At 33.1% G+C, this 17,174-nt stretch overlaps 7 protein-coding genes across 7 annotated transcripts; 4 read left to right on the top strand and 3 right to left on the bottom strand.

The window, feature by feature from the left end:
• Positions 1-500: 500 nt before the first annotated feature.
• Positions 501-4,219, top strand: I206_105447 (uncharacterized protein; the record flags this gene model as incomplete). Its single annotated transcript, XM_019155393.1, has 13 exons — positions 501-617; positions 684-864; positions 927-1,806; positions 1,877-1,995; positions 2,059-2,264; positions 2,322-2,475; positions 2,534-2,731; positions 2,801-2,822; positions 2,885-2,941; positions 3,016-3,055; positions 3,132-3,314; positions 3,398-3,774; positions 3,850-4,219. The coding sequence occupies 13 exons, from the start codon at positions 501-503 to the stop codon at positions 4,217-4,219; spliced, it is 2,904 nt and encodes a 967-aa protein (XP_019011547.1).
• Positions 4,220-4,493: 274 nt separating this feature from the next.
• I206_105446 (18S rRNA biogenesis protein RCL1) lies at positions 4,494-6,162 on the bottom strand (the record flags this gene model as incomplete). The annotated part of the gene is made up of 6 exons (XM_019155394.1): positions 4,494-4,626; positions 4,764-5,015; positions 5,110-5,235; positions 5,319-5,515; positions 5,640-5,818; positions 5,943-6,162. 6 exons carry the CDS (start codon positions 6,160-6,162, stop codon positions 4,494-4,496), a joined length of 1,107 nt encoding a protein of 368 aa, XP_019011548.1.
• A 488-nt stretch (positions 6,163-6,650) lies between these two features.
• On the top strand, positions 6,651-7,471 carry I206_105445 (uncharacterized protein; the record flags this gene model as incomplete). The annotated part of the gene is made up of 4 exons (XM_019155395.1): positions 6,651-6,820; positions 6,889-7,090; positions 7,210-7,312; positions 7,404-7,471. The coding sequence occupies 4 exons, from the start codon at positions 6,651-6,653 to the stop codon at positions 7,469-7,471; spliced, it is 543 nt and encodes a 180-aa protein (XP_019011549.1).
• Positions 7,472-7,870: 399 nt separating this feature from the next.
• I206_105444 (uncharacterized protein) lies at positions 7,871-10,239 on the bottom strand (the record flags this gene model as incomplete). Its single annotated transcript, XM_019155396.1, has 7 exons — positions 7,871-8,090; positions 8,182-8,936; positions 9,001-9,672; positions 9,743-9,877; positions 9,939-9,985; positions 10,050-10,152; positions 10,207-10,239. 7 exons carry the CDS (start codon positions 10,237-10,239, stop codon positions 7,871-7,873), a joined length of 1,965 nt encoding a protein of 654 aa, XP_019011550.1.
• Positions 10,240-10,553: 314 nt separating this feature from the next.
• Positions 10,554-13,786, top strand: I206_105443 (uncharacterized protein; the record flags this gene model as incomplete). Its single annotated transcript, XM_019155397.1, has 15 exons — positions 10,554-10,592; positions 10,646-10,688; positions 10,761-10,837; positions 10,899-10,918; positions 10,977-11,105; positions 11,162-11,254; positions 11,357-11,532; positions 11,621-11,806; positions 11,885-12,252; positions 12,319-12,878; positions 12,935-12,947; positions 13,004-13,275; positions 13,457-13,559; positions 13,640-13,702; positions 13,766-13,786. The coding sequence occupies 15 exons, from the start codon at positions 10,554-10,556 to the stop codon at positions 13,784-13,786; spliced, it is 2,163 nt and encodes a 720-aa protein (XP_019011551.1).
• Positions 13,787-14,020: 234 nt separating this feature from the next.
• On the bottom strand, positions 14,021-15,101 carry I206_105442 (uncharacterized protein; the record flags this gene model as incomplete). The annotated part of the gene is made up of 3 exons (XM_019155398.1): positions 14,021-14,083; positions 14,176-14,705; positions 14,774-15,101. 3 exons carry the CDS (start codon positions 15,099-15,101, stop codon positions 14,021-14,023), a joined length of 921 nt encoding a protein of 306 aa, XP_019011552.1.
• A 367-nt stretch (positions 15,102-15,468) lies between these two features.
• Positions 15,469-17,075, top strand: I206_105441 (uncharacterized protein; the record flags this gene model as incomplete). Its single annotated transcript, XM_019155399.1, has 7 exons — positions 15,469-15,554; positions 15,689-15,800; positions 15,912-16,018; positions 16,081-16,182; positions 16,258-16,453; positions 16,561-16,887; positions 16,959-17,075. The coding sequence occupies 7 exons, from the start codon at positions 15,469-15,471 to the stop codon at positions 17,073-17,075; spliced, it is 1,047 nt and encodes a 348-aa protein (XP_019011553.1).
• Positions 17,076-17,174: the final 99 nt, after the last annotated feature.

The raw sequence follows: 17,174 nt of genomic DNA, 5'->3' as shown, positions 1-17,174 counted from the left end.
TACGGTGGTGTACTTGTAGGCCTTACAGATGGATCTTTAAGGAATTGTTACAGTAGTAGCATAGTAATGTTATGACGAGGGTGGTAAAGTGGAGGTTTATCATTTGGGGGGGAAGAGGGGACGGAATTAATTCATCGTATAGGCAGTCGCCGGTCCGTAATAGTAGTAAGTAGTAAGCACGCGAGATACCTTTTATCCCCCGTATTCCGAATTAAATTACTCCGCTTTATTAGGAACAATCTAAAAGTGGAGGTGGTCCATGCGTAAATTAGAGCTGATACAAAGACCCAGTTGCGATGAGACTTGATCAGCTTCACGATCAAATGGGGATCAGTGCGTTAAATCATTACAAGTTTGACGCACCATCATGTGTATCATGATATTACGCCCCTTTGTGGAGTGAATACGAATAGCGAGATGAGGTTGAGATGTAAAATTTGACAAGATGCCTTTGTACTTATCAGGTTCTATTCGTAATCATTATTCTTCACTCGTCAAGAATGCCTTCAGTATTTCAAGCTGAAGTAGTATATTGTCTAACTACAAGTAATGCTCTTCCTCCCGCGCACGACAATTGGGAATCCGGGAAAAAGAAACGTTCTTCAGGATTAGCTTTGGTAAACTATGTAACCCTTCTTTTAATGCCTTATTACATGATTAATGATATTTCTGTGATATTATAGCTAAGACCCAAGTCCACTCATAGTGGGGGAAGAAATAACATCTTTTCACCTGAACCTACTGTCAAACCTTTATCTTCTTATCCTATACCTCCACCCCCACCGCCTTCACAGGCTGATGGCAATGATGAAGACGTATCATGGAAGAAAGATAGGTATGATACCCAGCGAGCTACTTTACGACGTATGTTTTAAGTTTTTTCAACATATATACAATTATAAGCACTCATATATATGCTCATTCAGATACACGATCGATTCCTCAATTGCCTCCATTGACATCCTCATCTTCACCTCAAAAGCGCATTACTTCAAGTTCCTTCTCTAATAGGTGGAGACGAGGGGTGGTGGTAATTCATGTCCATGGAGAAGGCGGAGCTCAAGGTGGTGGTATGACAATATGCGAAAATGACGAGATAATTTACAGGCATACTTTGAGAGCATTACCAGAAATCAATTGGTCAAATGACGATATACAGAAAATACATCCATCAGTTTACAATAAACCTTTTGTCCTTTCTTTATACCTTTCCGGATCAAATCGCCCTTCTCCCGATTCCCGGAAATCTTTATCTTATACTGGGGATATACGTTTGAAATCTAATATATCAACGTTGAGTAAGATGGGTAAACGAACCAGAGGATATACAATAACCAAGATTGATACCACTTCAACCGCTTCTTCTGGGAAAACAAACAACTCGGCTAATTTTGACGAAGTACCATTGACAGCTAGAGAAGAAATCATAGCTCCAGAAACATCAATATCTACTGCAAACTTCGATCAACCTGAGCATATACTATTACTCGAATTTAGCACTGAAAAAGAGAAAAATGAATGGTATGTCTTATTACGTTCTTTTAGTGGAAATAGTCTACCTCGAATAGACAGAAGATTGCAAATTAGAGTATTGGATTTACAGGAAAGTATACCATTTTCTACTTTACATTTAGGCTCTGAAAGAGGCCGAAGAGGTCAAGAGGATTTTACCAATACTGCTATTTCCTTTGATCAAATTAGTGCTCGATCAAGTGAACCACAAAGTTCGAGTAGAATACCAGGGATAGTCAATAAGAACGATTGGAAATCTGGATGGGCAGTGAAAGACAAATTGAAAATTGAGATGTGAGCAAACAAGCCTCGAGATGAGCTCATCTTATTAATCAGGCTGATACCTGTTTTCCTTGGGCAAAAGATATACCGATGGTTTGTTGATAGGACAGACTACATGGGTTCAAGCTGAAGATCGTTCTGAAATACCTTTTTGGGCAGAACTATTTACTTTTGAAAATGTTAGAGAATTCTCGAATTGTGGTGAGTTCCTATATTTAGTCGGATCTGTGGAATCATTCCACTAACATCGACTTGACTTGCCAGTTCTGAAGGTATGCCGAATGCGTTCCGGAAAGGGTGTACAGCCATTTGCAACTGTCAACTTACCGCTAGTACCGGGTTTCATGAAAGCTAAAGATGAGCGATATCCAATCGTATCATCGTCAGGCCATGTTGTAGGAGAATTACGTTTGATAGTGAATTTTACAGTAGTGAATGTGGTGGATATGAATGTGTATCCTCTACCTGAGGTATGTTACCGCTTCATGTTATAAAGATTTCGTAGTGCTAAGGCGTTGGCCCCGCAGGTGTTTCATGGAATGGGAGGTACAAGAACTATATACTATATGATGTCCAAGGGATTATTAGATCAATGTATAGATTTATTTACAAGATTTAATTGGGCGCTGGGAACGACTTATAATAGATTAGTAGAGATGAGTGAAATCGAAGCCAAGGCAAGTGAGTTGTTTCTAAATTTCTCGACTAATAGTATTTATATACGCTGATTTGCTTGAAGGCGGAGATACGCTTTTCAGAGGGAATACACCGATGACTCGTCTACTAGAAGCTACTATGCGATTGGTTTGTTTCGATTTTTTGAGATTGTCCATAGGACCTACCATAAGCGTGATCCTGGAGAATGAGATGGTTGTAAGCCATGAAAACACGAGAAGCATAATAAAGCTACTGGATGATTGCTGGGAGGACATGTATTGTGAGTTAGACATGGTGGAAAGCGAAGGACATCTTATCAATGTTGACGCCGATTTTTCTCCTGATATAGCACAGAGAGGTCTATTTCCGAAGTGAGTCAATACCGTAAAGATCGATTGTGAAGTCAGCCCAGTGTGGCTAATGATCGTCATAGTATCTTACGACAGGTATTCGCAGTACTTTTCAAGAATGTCAAGGAGAATCACGAAGAGTGAGATCCGTGTTGTCGCAGGAATCGCACAGGTTACGTAGCGTTCTTAACTGATACATTAAAACGTCTGGCAGGCGAAAATTACGATACAAAGCTGTCTCTTCTTTCCTCTTCGTAAGTCGAGTCAAACCATTAAGTATGGTCGGCAGTCAGATTTTTGCTGATTTTCATATACCGTGCGATTCTGTAGCTCCGACTGATCGGACCAGCATTGATGAGACCTCATTTGTTCGGACTTGCCAAAGGTCTACCTAAATTACCTGTACAGAGAACATTGACTCTGGTAGCAAAAGTATTTCACACTTTAGCATTCTTCACCTGGAGTGATACTGCCAGAGATCCTGAATTGGCTAGGTATTCAGTATTTATACGGGTAAGTAAACCTAAAGTCTATTCTCGTATTGCGAAATGACTAGTAAAGAAGTTTTTTTTGATGATACTGCTTGCTTGAATTAGAAAAACCACGATTCAATGATAGATTATTTATCATCTTTTGCAACACCTTTAGATGATTTTCAATGTCGTCCTGAATCACCATCATCAATTGAAATTTTCCTTAAAACTCGTATACCTTTACTTTCAATTGAATTTGCTCAAAGTGTACCTATGTTAACAGTTGCAGGACCTGTTGAAGTTGATACAGATGCAGCAGTATTTTATGAATTACTTTATCAAAGAAGAAAAGCAAAAGTTGGTGGAGCAGAAATGACAAGAGAAGATGGAATTGTTCCGGGAGAAGAAGAAGAAATGAAAGATTTAATTAGAACAATGGATCAATTTATAAGTAATGTTCATAAATCAAGTTATGAAAATGTTATAGGTGATAATGGAAGGTGAGTTTTCTTCCTCAAAGATATCATAAGGTTATTTAGTTTATTCAAGTTGATAATGTTATTCTTTTGTTATAGTTCAATTCATTCTGATCCATTAGATTCACAAAAAGATTTAAATAAATCTTTAAAATCTATAATACCTTCTAGACCTTCTTTACAAATTGATATTAATTCAGCTCAACATGATCGTAAATTAGATTTAACAAGAAGTAAATCAAATATATTTGAAAATGAATCATCTACTTCTTCATCTTTTAAAAGAAATATCAATCAAAATAATTCTTATTCATTTGGAAATAATTCAAATAATGAAAATAATAATAATAATAATGATAATGGAGGATATTGGAAATGGTTAAATTTAGGTTGGATGAGTCCAACTTTTAAACCAATAGGAATGGGATATGAAATTGATAATTCAAATGGATTAGGTATTTCCAAATAATCAAAATAGATTTAGGAAAATATTTCTAAAAACAATATGATGTTGATGTTGAATGTTAATAGAGAATGTTTTATTAATGTATTTTTTGAAGAGAGGATATTTTTTTGAGTTGTTATATAAATGAACAATTAATCTCAACATTTGAATCTGATTAAGAAAAAGTTTATATATTATTATCATATTGTCATATTGTATATAAAATACTATTATTAATTATAAACATCTTACGTATTGATATTAAAAGGAAGAAGAAATATGCAAATATAAATGAAATTTATGCCATTGATTTATTAACATTACTATATCCAATTCCAATACAACTAACATCAACTTCTTTTGTTGTTAAATTTTCTGTCAATTTGTATTTTGTTCCAAAAAATTCAAGCATATCACGATAAAATTGTATCCTAAAAGGAATAAAAAAAACAAAAAAAATATCAATGATTAAATTCTTTACTGTTCATCAATCTTCTTTGTGAAAACTATTTTTACTTCTCCGTCCCCCAGAAAAAAAGAAAAAACAAGAAAAATGTTTGGAACTTACGTATGAGAAGTTAAAGGACCCATTCTAATTTTTGATACATCTTCTTTACCTAATGCCATAAATAATGAAACTAACCATTGATGTTTTGAATCTATACAACCACCTTTACTTATTTCATCTAATAATAATCTAGTTGAATTTAATGCAATTTCTTCTGGAGTTTGAATTTCATTAGGTTTTGATAAAGTTTCAGAACAATGTAAAACAGATGTAGTTGATTGTGAAAGTAATGTTAAACCATATCCTGGTGATCTACCAATAACAAAAAATAAAACAATCATTAGATATTTTGAAAATAAGATTAATATTTGAAAATTTGAAAAAAACTAAATACAAAAAAACTTACTTTCCTGAATCATCACCTTTATATACATCTGTTATTAAATAAATATCAGGTATATATCTATTTAAAATTGATCTAGCTGATTCTACCATTCTATTCGCAAATTGAGGTGATACTCTAGTTGAGTAACTATTTAATCACAATATCATTGAATTAGCTCCATCGAGATTAATCGTAGAATCGAATTATATATTGCAATTAATGAGACTCACGCTACACCTCTAATTTTCCTTATTTTACCTTTTTCTAAAAATTGTACAGTTTTTAAATTTCTTACTACTGGACATTTGAATATAGCTTGACCACCACCTAAAGGTGCTGAACCTCTTTTTTTAATTTGTAATTCTAATCCATCTGTTACTCCAAATATATGTAAATGAGGTAAAGTTACTGTTCTAATCATGTCAACCTATTAAACAATGATATTTATCAGTATTTGTAATTAAACGAAGAATAAGATAGTAGTTAATGTAAAATGATCATGAGATTATCTATCTAATTTAATTTATTTTCGAGAAAATATGTAAACTCACAGTCATATCTCTACCTTCTTCACCTGTTACACCATATAAATTAATTTCAAAAGGTTTTTTACAAAATGGTGCAAGAGGTATTAATAATTCTAAATAATAACCTAAAGATCTACCAATATGACATGTATGTGTATAATTTCCACCTGGAAGTAAACCTGGATGAAAAAGGAATGAAGTACCTTTAAGAATTAGAAAAATAAAAATAAATCATTAATTAGCATGTGAATGAGATTTTGTGTTAAAAAAAAAAAACAAGAAACTATCTCATATATTTTGGAAAAAAATAAGATATAAAATACTAACCAGTAACTGAAATTTCAATCGTACTTCCATTTGTAACTTTTTCTGCCAATCTTAAAAGATTTATTTCATAATCTCTTAAACCAACTTGAACATCATCTGACCTTATACCATCTACTCTTATTGATTTACCTGATAATATTGATAATAAGATTCTCTGACGTAAATGTCTATGAGTAGTGAATCGTAGGATATCCCTTGAAGGTCCAGCTTGAGTTGTCATTTTTTAATGATTAATGATTGACAAGGTATTATTGCGGTGTAAGAAATTGAATGAAATACTAATCGATTATGCCAAGAGACAGCAGGGATAGCGTTTTAGTTTGTTTAGTCAATGTCTATGCTTCTTGAGATAATTATGTACATGTTAGTTTCATCGCAATTACATACCGTTCAAAAATCAAGTATGCTTTCTCAATTAATCCTTCAAAATATTGTCAAAAGCACCTCCACCTTTGTCTGATTACGTAATATATACAGGCTTTCAGTTCAAAGGGATAACTCGAATAAGATAAATTAATGTTATAGGTGATGATGATTCCTTTTCGACGCGTCTAATTATATTACTCGTTAAACTGACGTATGGTGGAGTAACCAGCCAACTGATTAATCTCAATCCGTAATATATAACTCAAATCAACTTTTCCTTCTTCCTTCTTACTTCTAATTCACTTATCAACACAGTCTTTTTATTATATACGATTTAACGCAATGTCAGAACAAGAAGTTAAAGCACTTGAAACTGCTCCAGGAGCTGAAGAAGCTAAAGCTGTTGAATCTAAATCAGAAGAATCAAATACTACTGAAGAAAATGTTCCAGCAGTAGGTGAAAAGAGGAAAGCTGAAGATGCTCCTACTGAAGTCAAAGTAGATGATAAAAAGTAAGATTAATTATCTCATATCTTGGCAAAACCGTGATACGAACTGACTTTCCTTTTTACTGTTGTAGAGCTAAAACCGACGAAATTACAAATGAAGAAGAAAATAAATCTGATGAAATTGCTAATAAAGGTAAAGGTAAATCCACTGAAGAACCCACTGAAGACTCAGAAGAAGAAGAAGAAGAAGTAAATGATGAAGATGAAGATTTCCAACCAAGAAGGTCTAGAAGGACTGGAGGAAGAGCCAAGGAGAATATTAATTATGCTGATGTGAGTTAAAAACAATATTATCAATAGTTTTTAATTATTATTCAGAATCACCTCTTTTAAAGTGCTTTGCCTGAATCAAAGATGAAGTTGCTGATTAAAAACTTTGATGATTTCTGTAGCCTAAAGCATGGGAGAATGCCGGACTTGATATTAATGCAGCTGAAGATGAAAGTGATGGTGGTGAAGTAGATGCACCTGAATCTCCTGATGATGATGAAGAAGGTAAGTTAGACGATTACATTCACAATCAACATGTCACTTTTTGATTCTTCAATTTCTGAATTTGCCATGCTGATATCACGATACTTTGTAGAAGGTGGCGAGGACGATGAAGTAGCTGCCGAGGAAGATGATGATGATGACGATGATGAGGAAAAATAAATCATCCTTCATAAACTTATGAAGAGTTTATAACTGATCAAAGGAAGAGAAGAGAACAATGACAAGTAGCAAGGCGAAATCAAAAATATCGAATTATGTATCATACCATAACCATCGGTGATAAAACAGAATCATTTTGGGTATATCAAGAAGGCAAGAAAAGACGAAGTCGAGAATTTGTAGAAAAACAAAGATGAAATTCTAATTCGATAAAATGGTATTATTCGTATAAATCATATATGAAATGCAAAATAATAAAATATGCGAAATAAGCTTTTTATCAATAATTGTCTATTCAAATCAATATTACTTGCAAATTTCAATTGATAAAATGTATGAATTGAATCGATATATATATATATTCATCAATTTATACAAAATTTCCCAAATTGTATATATTTAAGCAGAAATTTTTCTTCTAGCTTCTTCTTCTCTTGTTTTAAAAAAAGATAATTCACTTTGTAATTTAGGATGAGTATTTGAACTTGGTCCACTAATTAATTCATGAATAATTATTTCATAAATTGAAGATAAAAATGAATATTTTTCATTAGGTTGTTTAATTTTTGATGATTGTATTAATAAAATTCTAATTAATTCATTACGAAGTCTTATCATACTAAAAATTATTTGTTTTTTTTTAAAAAAAAAAAGAAATTAGCTATTTTCATTTTGAAAAAAAAAAAAAAAAAACAAATAATTTTATTTACCTGCTAAAGATCATTACTTCTTCAGCTTCTATACTTAATGAAACAATTTGACTAAATAATTTTCCATATTTTTTAAAAATAATTTTTAATTGATTATCTTTTAAATTATTATTAAAATTATTTTTAATAAAATTAATTGAAAAAATATTTTTATTTTCTAAATTATCTGCTAAATTTTTTAAAGATAAAATATTATTTTCAATTTCTTTTTTAAAAATTGGCCAAATTTTTAATTTCCATCCATTTAAATATCCTATTAAAGGTAAACATCCTCTATTATTTGAAACATTTAATAAATTATCATTTAATCTAATTATAATTAATAAAGAAATTATTGAAGGTATTGATTGATTATTAATACCACTTGTATTTGTAATTGATAAAGTTGTTATAGGTGGATTTAAAATTGAATTAAAAAAATTTGTTGTATATTCTAATGATGAATCAAATATTTCATGCCAAATCTTTTCTGATTCTTTTAAATTTTCATTAATTTCATTAACTCCTTTTCTTTTATTACTTGTTATTGTAATTGGCGTTGTTGATTTATCAGCTTCAGATAAAAGATCAACGAATGATGGATTAGGTGAATCTATTGGAGTTTCAATTGGTGATTTAATTGATTGAGTTATTGGTTTTATAGAATTAGAGGAAATGGATTTAGCGAAAAATCTAACGATAAATGTAAATTCTGATGAAGCGTTATCTAAAAGTACTAAAGAAAGAGATCGAAATAAAGCTTCGACTGGTGATCTCTATAAATACTATTTTTTAACATTATTCACACTTGTTTGATTAGAAAAATGTATTCAAACTTACAAAATCTTTATCATCAGACATATATCCTAAAACGACTGAACCATCTTCATCTTCAATATCAAGATCTTTAAATTTCAACTTTTCAGCATTATCATCATCATCATTCCATTGACCTTTACCATTACTATTTCCATTTCCAATTATCGTAGAAGAATCTGATGAAGTAGATAATGTACCTATTAATTCTGATTTTTCAATATTTCTTGAATTAATTAATGATAATGATCTAGCATATCTTCTAAATCCAGTTTCATAATATGATCTAGCAGCATTAACATATCCTCTTTCAACAGTTTTTGCAATTTTACCATTATGTTTATATAAAAATTCATAAAAAGGTTGATATTTTAATAATAAATTATTTTGAAGTATTGCTAAATTTGTTGATAAACCTTTTGAACTTGATTTTAAAGGTTTAATTAAAGATAATAAAAAAGAAGGTAAAACAATTAAAGCTTTAATTTTTAAACCTTCTATTATAGGTATTAATTCTTTTACACCTTTAACTTTTGTTGATCTATTTGAAATTAATGATATTTTAGAATCTAATTCGATTATTGCGTTTAACCACAATTCAGGATTTTGAGTAGGTAAAGTGTCTCGTAAAGTGAGAACTAAAGATGGTGGGAGGGTTATATCGCTTATAAGAGCATTGAGAGGTGGTATTATCGTCTTGACGGGAAAAAAAGAAAAGATATCATTTAATTGATTATATGCGATAAACCTTTTGAAGTTGACTTACCTTTCTCCCTTTTAACTGAGATTCAATTTCCGCACTTCTACTTTGTAAATCCGATATTTGACCTGACACTGCTGATAGATCGTTCTGGAAAGTTGATAAATATGATGCGAGTGAAGATAACAATTCGTCACTTGACTATAAAAGATGTGATCAGTTCAAGTGTATCTCTAATATACACCTGTTAAACTCGACTTACGTTCACGGATTGCTCAAGCTGAACGTAATCAGCTTGCTTTTTCAAGACTATCCGAATTGAAGGTCAGCTTCAAGAAGCCCAGAATTGGAACTTTAATTTTATTTAGCTCACATGATAGCCTTTCGAGTTCTTCTTCATCAATATCATTATGGATTACTTGTTCTTTTGTAGGTAATCGAGATGGACCGGCACCGGGAGTTTCAAGAGGTTGATCCTGTAATTCGCTTCATGAGCTGATTTCACTTGAATTGTGGGGGAAATAGCTCACCTCTGCATCATCGTTGGGCACATCGGTTGACATCTTCTGATTGATCTGAGGACAATTTCACATATGCATAAGAATTAGATTAGGATATAGTAAATCCATTACTATCTGTGTGTATATGTATAACTTAAGCTGCGTGTGGAGATGACCGAGCTCCGCCGCGTCACAACGTTAACTCATTACGCATTGACTTTTTGTTGATAAGTTAAGTTACCTAACGAGTAACTCGGCACTTGGCGGACGTGTTTCAGCTCGATTTATATTGAAAAAACAGCTCAATTTCAACATCTATCATCTAGCCAATCTCGCATCAAAAAGCTTCTGGGCTGATTACGGATACATCATCCAACATGTCCGAGCTATTCAAGGATCTTCCTGAATTTGTAGAGGTGCGATACTCGATAAATAAACGTTGAAAGATTTAGCTAATGTTTGATAATAGTCGAATATCGGGGAATCTGTTACCGCTCGTACAGAGACTTTGGGTATGTCACCCGTTCCATATAGCATTTGAATTGAAGATATGAATTGCCATACTGATTCATGCGTCATTATAGCTACGTTTCGAGAACTTGGTCCTCCCGATTTATGTCATGTAATCAAATCTTCAGGTTCGAAAACAGCTCAAAAGGATGTAAGTCAGCTGTTACTTTATAATTGTTCAAGAGTACCAAGCTGATTCAGCATGTGATTAGTTGGGATCTTATCATTATTGGTAAGCTACCTTCATTACGATGAGATCGAGGAAAAAGCTTATGTGTTTTGGGTGATAGCTCGGGAGTTGAAGCTTCTTCGTCAGCATCTCTAGCTGCTTATTTGAATTCCCTGCAATTCTCAGTTGAAGAAGATACAGCTTGGTTCGGGAAAGGTAATGGCTGGAGAGTGAGAAGTGGGACATACTGGTAAGTTCGAGATGACGTTTTCCGGATGGTCGATAACTAATCATGTGTATATACAGCTGCTTTAACGCTTTTTCCCGAGTGGATATGAGGGTAGATGTTAAGATTCCTGGTGGTGTTGATGCTTATGTGGTGGATCTTAGGGGAGATAAGTGAGTTGTAGTTCTCAAATGTTGATTCAAGCTTCTCTGTCTCCCGTTCTTCCATAAGGATACCCGTTGAGGGGTTTGAGCTCAAAGTATGACCCATTGTAGACACGCTGCAACACCTGACTTATGGCAAGAAACCTATCTATCCGCCTTACTTCGAGCCATCCGATATGCGGATGACGCTTCATATCGTTTAGCGGGATATAGGAAGCTAGATCCGATAACGACGCCTGAAGCTGAAGGACGGTTCTTGAAAGCTGCGGAGGCATTATTTTTCAAGGGTGAGTCAAACTTCAAGATGGACCGCAGTATTGCCTTATACGCTTGAAACGGAAGGATCTTGTACTGACCCCATTCGTCCCTCCGTAGGTTGGCAGCTTGGTTCCGATCCTGAGATTCAAGTAGCTACCGTTGTAACGAATCACCTGACGTCGGCTGTCATCAAATATTTTGCAGACTCATTTAGGTTAGATCGTGCTGCGAATTTATTTGAGAGGATGATGGTGAATGAGCCTGAAGTAGCAGCTTTACTGGCTAAAAGTTATATCGGGATGAGTGAGTGTGGTTTGGAAAACCAAACTACCTGTACTTTCTCACTACGAGGCAACTTACTGATAGGACGCTAAAATATAGACGAAGAAATAAAAGCAGTCAAAATAATGCATTCAGCCTTATCCTTAAACCCTCAATCTTATCCTATCTTACATACTCAATGCGACTTCTTACTTTCCAAAGGAAAACCAGAATGGGCTCAACAAATAGCTCAACAAGCAGTCAATTCTGCTCCAAGCGAATTTGTAACTTGGGCTAAATTGACAGAAACGTATATTGAACTTGGTCAATTCGATCAAGCATTATTGACGTTAAATTCATGTCCAATGTTCACATTCAACGAAAGGGATCTACATAGAATGCCGACTCCATTGAAAACGCATTTACCGGTCAAGAAATTCATAGGGGAAAGTGGGATACTAGATGAAGAGTCCGCAAGGGATAATGAGGTATGTCTCTCGCGTTAGAAGTGGATCACCAACAAATGCTAAATCAAGATGTTCTTTGTCAACTAGGCTGACGTAGCTCTGATACGACTCCCTGCGCCTGGATTAAGAGGGACATTCGCAAAAGCCTATTCGCTTTTAACATTATTGGTATCCAAGATAGGTTGGGACGAATTACTGAAAACTCGATCGCAAGTTTTTGTAATGGAAGAAGAATACAGGTTGCACAAAACATCTGCTTCGGTAGAATTAAACGGATTCGCTCACGAGAATGCTTCAACGACCGGTATAAGAAGTTCAAATTCGAATGGAGGAGGTGATAGTGTACCTAATACGGCGATTTCTGATATACCGACCATAAGGATATCTACTGAATCAACTAGAACTCCTAATGGAACTCAACTGCAACATCAAAAGAAAGAAAGCGTTCAAATGGATACTGTACTTGAAAAACCTGAAATTGCTCAGATTAATGATGATGAACCGAATAGTCCTATTGGTATAAAAGCTGATGATCCCTCTGTTAACTCAAGCGAGGGGGATGTCGTAGATGGAGATGAAGGAGATAATGCTCCCTCCGCTTTTGCAAATAAGCGATTGTGTGAAAGGTGGTTAGATAATTTGTTTTTGTGAGTTAATCATAATGACACGTGTAGAGGGATTGATGCTAAAACAATGACTATAGGGTTTTGTACGAAGTGAGCTAGCGCAATATGAGAAAGTTGCGAGCGATAGCTAATTATAGTATTGATAGGATTTGAGAGTATATACTATATGGCGTGCCGAAATATCACATTTTAAAACTCAACATATGTCTTATCGTAAAACAGGAACTGAATGGGAAATCTTAGGAGAATTAGCATTGAGATTACATCATAAGGAAGAAGCAAAAGATGCTTTTCAACGTTGTTTAGATTCTAAATTTTCTGCAAAAGCACTTATCAAGCTTTTGGAAATGTATGCTACTGAAGGAGATTTACAAAGGACATTAAATTCTGCTATTAGGTTGACAACTTATCATCATAGGTGAGTTTGATTTCGCGGGTGATAGGAGATGAGTGAATTCAGGGGATTTTGCAAAACGTAGAAGTATTAGTATTGTTCAAGAGTAAAGCGAGAGAGCGATAAGGCAATGGAGACATAGAAAAGCATATCCGTGAATTCCGATTAAGCTGACTTTTTTTTTCGATTTTGCCCCGAATATCAGGTGGTATATGGATACAGCGTACCCTTCGATGATAGCTCATTACCTTTTCAAATTGGGTTTAATACATGGTCATGCAAAAATACAGTATACTTTATTGAGTATGGTGAGTATTAGTATTTCGCTCTTTCGAAAAAATCCAATTTTAGTCAAAAGAAATTACTTATATTTCATCTATCTGTGTAGAATCTCCCTGTAGGTATATTTGAAATTATGCAAGGATATATGAAGTATGGAGCGACATTTAACGTGAGTCCCATCTCACATAAAAACTATTTTGAATTGATACTAACTTCTTAATGTTATTTGCAGGTGGAAGGATCAGAATTTTAGACAAAGTCAATGTATATACATACCATTATCATAGAAACGAAATGCAATGAGAACGACAATGCATATACAAAATAATCGCCAATTCGTGCAGAAGGTGTATGATTTATTGAAGATGTCATCGAATTGTTCAAATATATTGCGGCAAGCAGATCATATCTTAAATGGCATTATGCGATTGATTTTGGTCGACCATACAGTGAAGCATATCCTTCATGAAGCGCGAGTCGCAGTGAATCACTCTCTAAGCCAAGCTTGACTTCTTTGTTTCCTCTCTTGATTCTTCTTTTTAAATCGTTCCTATTATATTAAAAGATCATTAGGTTTTTAAAATTTAATATAAAGGGGTTTTCTTTTTTGACGAAATTTTAAAAGAAAAAGATAGGACATACAATATCTTTTTTTGTAATTTTTTTTTCAGGTAAATTACCTTGTTCTTCTTGTCTTTTCCTTTTTAATTCATTTTCTTTTACTTTTTCTTTTTCCCATTGTTCTACATCAAAATAATAATTATTCATTCTTTTTGATCTATTATATTCATCTAAATATCCAGGATTATTATTAATTTGATTTGATTGAAATTTTCCAGTACGTGAATTAAATGAAGCTTTTTGTAAACTATTATCAATACCATATAAATTTGAAGATGTTCCACCACCACCACCGAATAAATAAGCTAAACCTTCATCTATTTCTGGTTGTTCATTTAAATTATATTGTCCTTGATTTATATCAAATTCATTTTGTACTTGATTTGAAGTAATTCCAATTCCATTTAAAGTTGAAGTAGAAGGTAATGAACTTTGATTTGGTAAAGGTGGTTGATTTGGTGGTAAAGGTGGTTGAATTTCTGATTCTACTAAATTAATAAGTGGATTAGTCCATGAAACTTGACCTGTTTTTGTATTCCAGAAATACCAAGCTATTTCAAGATGTTATAAATTAATTAATTACATTTCTTACTCATAAATATCTAAAATTTCAACTAACCATTCTGTTGTTCTGCCCAAACTGCTTGCCAAGGTTGTTCTTCTTCATCCTTTTTAATCTCATTATCAATTTCTTTATTTTTTCCTTTTTCTTTTAAATTAATTTGTCCAAGTAATTTCTCGCTAGAAGGATCCCATTCTTCTTCATCTTCTTCTTCTTGTGAATCATCATCTTTATCTTTTTCTAAATTTTTTATAGGTTCATCAGTAACATTTTCTTCTTGTTGTGAATTAGTTGAAAATTCAGGTAATTTGGAAGAAGATGAAGGTGGAGAAGGTGAAGATTCTGCTTCTTCTACTGTAGCTTTTTTAATTGTGGACGATGCCATGTCTTCAGACTTATATTGATAGGAAAAGTATAATAATGCAGTCGAGAATCAAGGTTTTGGATATGGTAATGCGATACAAAGAGTTATGATAGTCGGAGAAATGACGAGAAGATGGAGGAGTGGAGAAGCTAGAGGAGATAGAGTAGAGTTATATTTGATTCCGTCATTTATGATTGATTACAATATTACGCGTAATTTAATAAATCGATACAGTCACGTCCAATCGAGAAATGTCAAATCAGTTTCAATTAATGTTCATCATTATTCATCTTTCATCTGCCTTTAATCACCATATCAACCTACTTTTTGGCAGTAAGCTACAATAGCGCTTAGCTGCACCGAACCATCCCTTGGCTTCATTAGCAAAATGGCTTCTTCCTCTTCAACCAAGGGGAAAGGAACGGTTTCCGAAATAGCTAAACACACCGATGCTGAGGGATATGAGATGCCATGGTGAGTATATTCTGACATGTAATTAAACCATTCGAATCAAGCACATTCTTATGCTTGCTATTTTCAACGATCTTTCGATTGAGCGATGTTCTGTGCACCCTGTGATTGCTAATATCGACTTATGACGTTCATAGGGTAGAGAAATATCGTCCAGCCTTACTTGAAGATATCGTGGGAAATTCAGAAACTGTAGAAAGGTTGAAAGTTATAGCTGAAGATGGTAATGTACCTCATATTATAATATCTGTAAGTAATGAGTGATTCTTTTCTTGCTGCAAATCCTCATACTACAAATCCTCATATCGGTTGGATGAAAAGATGTTTTGGAAACTACGCTTATATGTAATATACTTTTAGGGTATGCCAGGTATAGGTAAAACTACCTCTATACATTGTTTAGCCCATGCATTATTAGGTGATGCATATAAAGAAGGTGTATTAGAGTTGAACGCTTCGGATGAGAGGTTGGTCTGATCATATCTAATGCTGAAAGATATCTGCTGATTTAGAAAAATGGTATGTTCAGAGGAATAGACGTTGTTCGAAACAAGATAAAATCATTCGCTCAACGTAAAGTAACTTTACCTGCAGGACGACATAAAATCATCATTTTAGATGAAGCCGATTCGTAAGCTAGAAATGCATTTATTGTCTTACTTACTATCTGTATAACAAGCTAATTAATTTGGGGAATTATTCATAGAATGACAGCAGGAGCTCAACAAGCATTAAGAAGAACAATGGAAATTTATTCAAATACTACAAGATTCGCATTAGCTTGTAATATGTCAAATAAAATAATTGAACCAATTCAATCACGTTGTGCAATTTTAAGATATTCAAAATTAAGAGATGCAGAAGTTTTAAAAAGATTAAAAGAAATTTGTCAAATGGAAGATGTGAGTTGAAATTGATTTTTCTTATGATTTGATCCTATAATAAAATATATCAAAATCATTGATTATTTTTCTGATTTTTTCTTTGAAACCCAATGAATTTTTTTTAGGTAAAATATAATGATCAAGGATTAGCTGCATTAATTTTTACCGCAGAAGGAGATATGAGACAAGCTATAAATAATTTACAATCAACTTTTAGTGGATTTGGTTTTATTTCACAAGATAATGTTTTTAAAATTTGTGATCAACCTCATCCAATTATTTTAAAACAATTAATTAAAGATTGTCAAAATTGTCAAATTGATCAAGCATTATCTAGAATAAATGATTTATGGGAAAAAGGTTATTCTGCAGTTGATATTGTTGTTAGTATTTTTAGAGTAGTTAAAACTATTGATGATTTACAAGAATATTTAAAATTAGAATTTATAAGAGTAAGTTTTTTTTTTTTTTTTTAATTACATTATTGTTTTAATTCAAAAATATTAATTATTATTATAAATAGGAAATTGGATGGACACATATGCGTATTTTAGAAGGTGTTGGAACACTTGTTCAATTAGGTGCAATGATAGCTAGATTATGTAAATTGACTTTACCTCCTCAAGCATTAAAAATATAGTCAATAATTGATTAGCTAAAACCTCACCCAGTGACTGAGATCCATTTGTAGTATCATGACTATCATGCAGCTCATAATGTATATATGTTTTACAAATAC

This window comes from Kwoniella pini, chromosome 7 (assembly GCF_000512605.2).
Source record: "Kwoniella pini CBS 10737 chromosome 7, complete sequence".
Taxonomy (NCBI): domain Eukaryota; kingdom Fungi; phylum Basidiomycota; class Tremellomycetes; order Tremellales; family Cryptococcaceae; genus Kwoniella; species Kwoniella pini.
The sequence above is the reverse complement of the archived record's forward strand: the minus strand, read 5'-3'. Positions and strand labels throughout refer to the sequence as shown.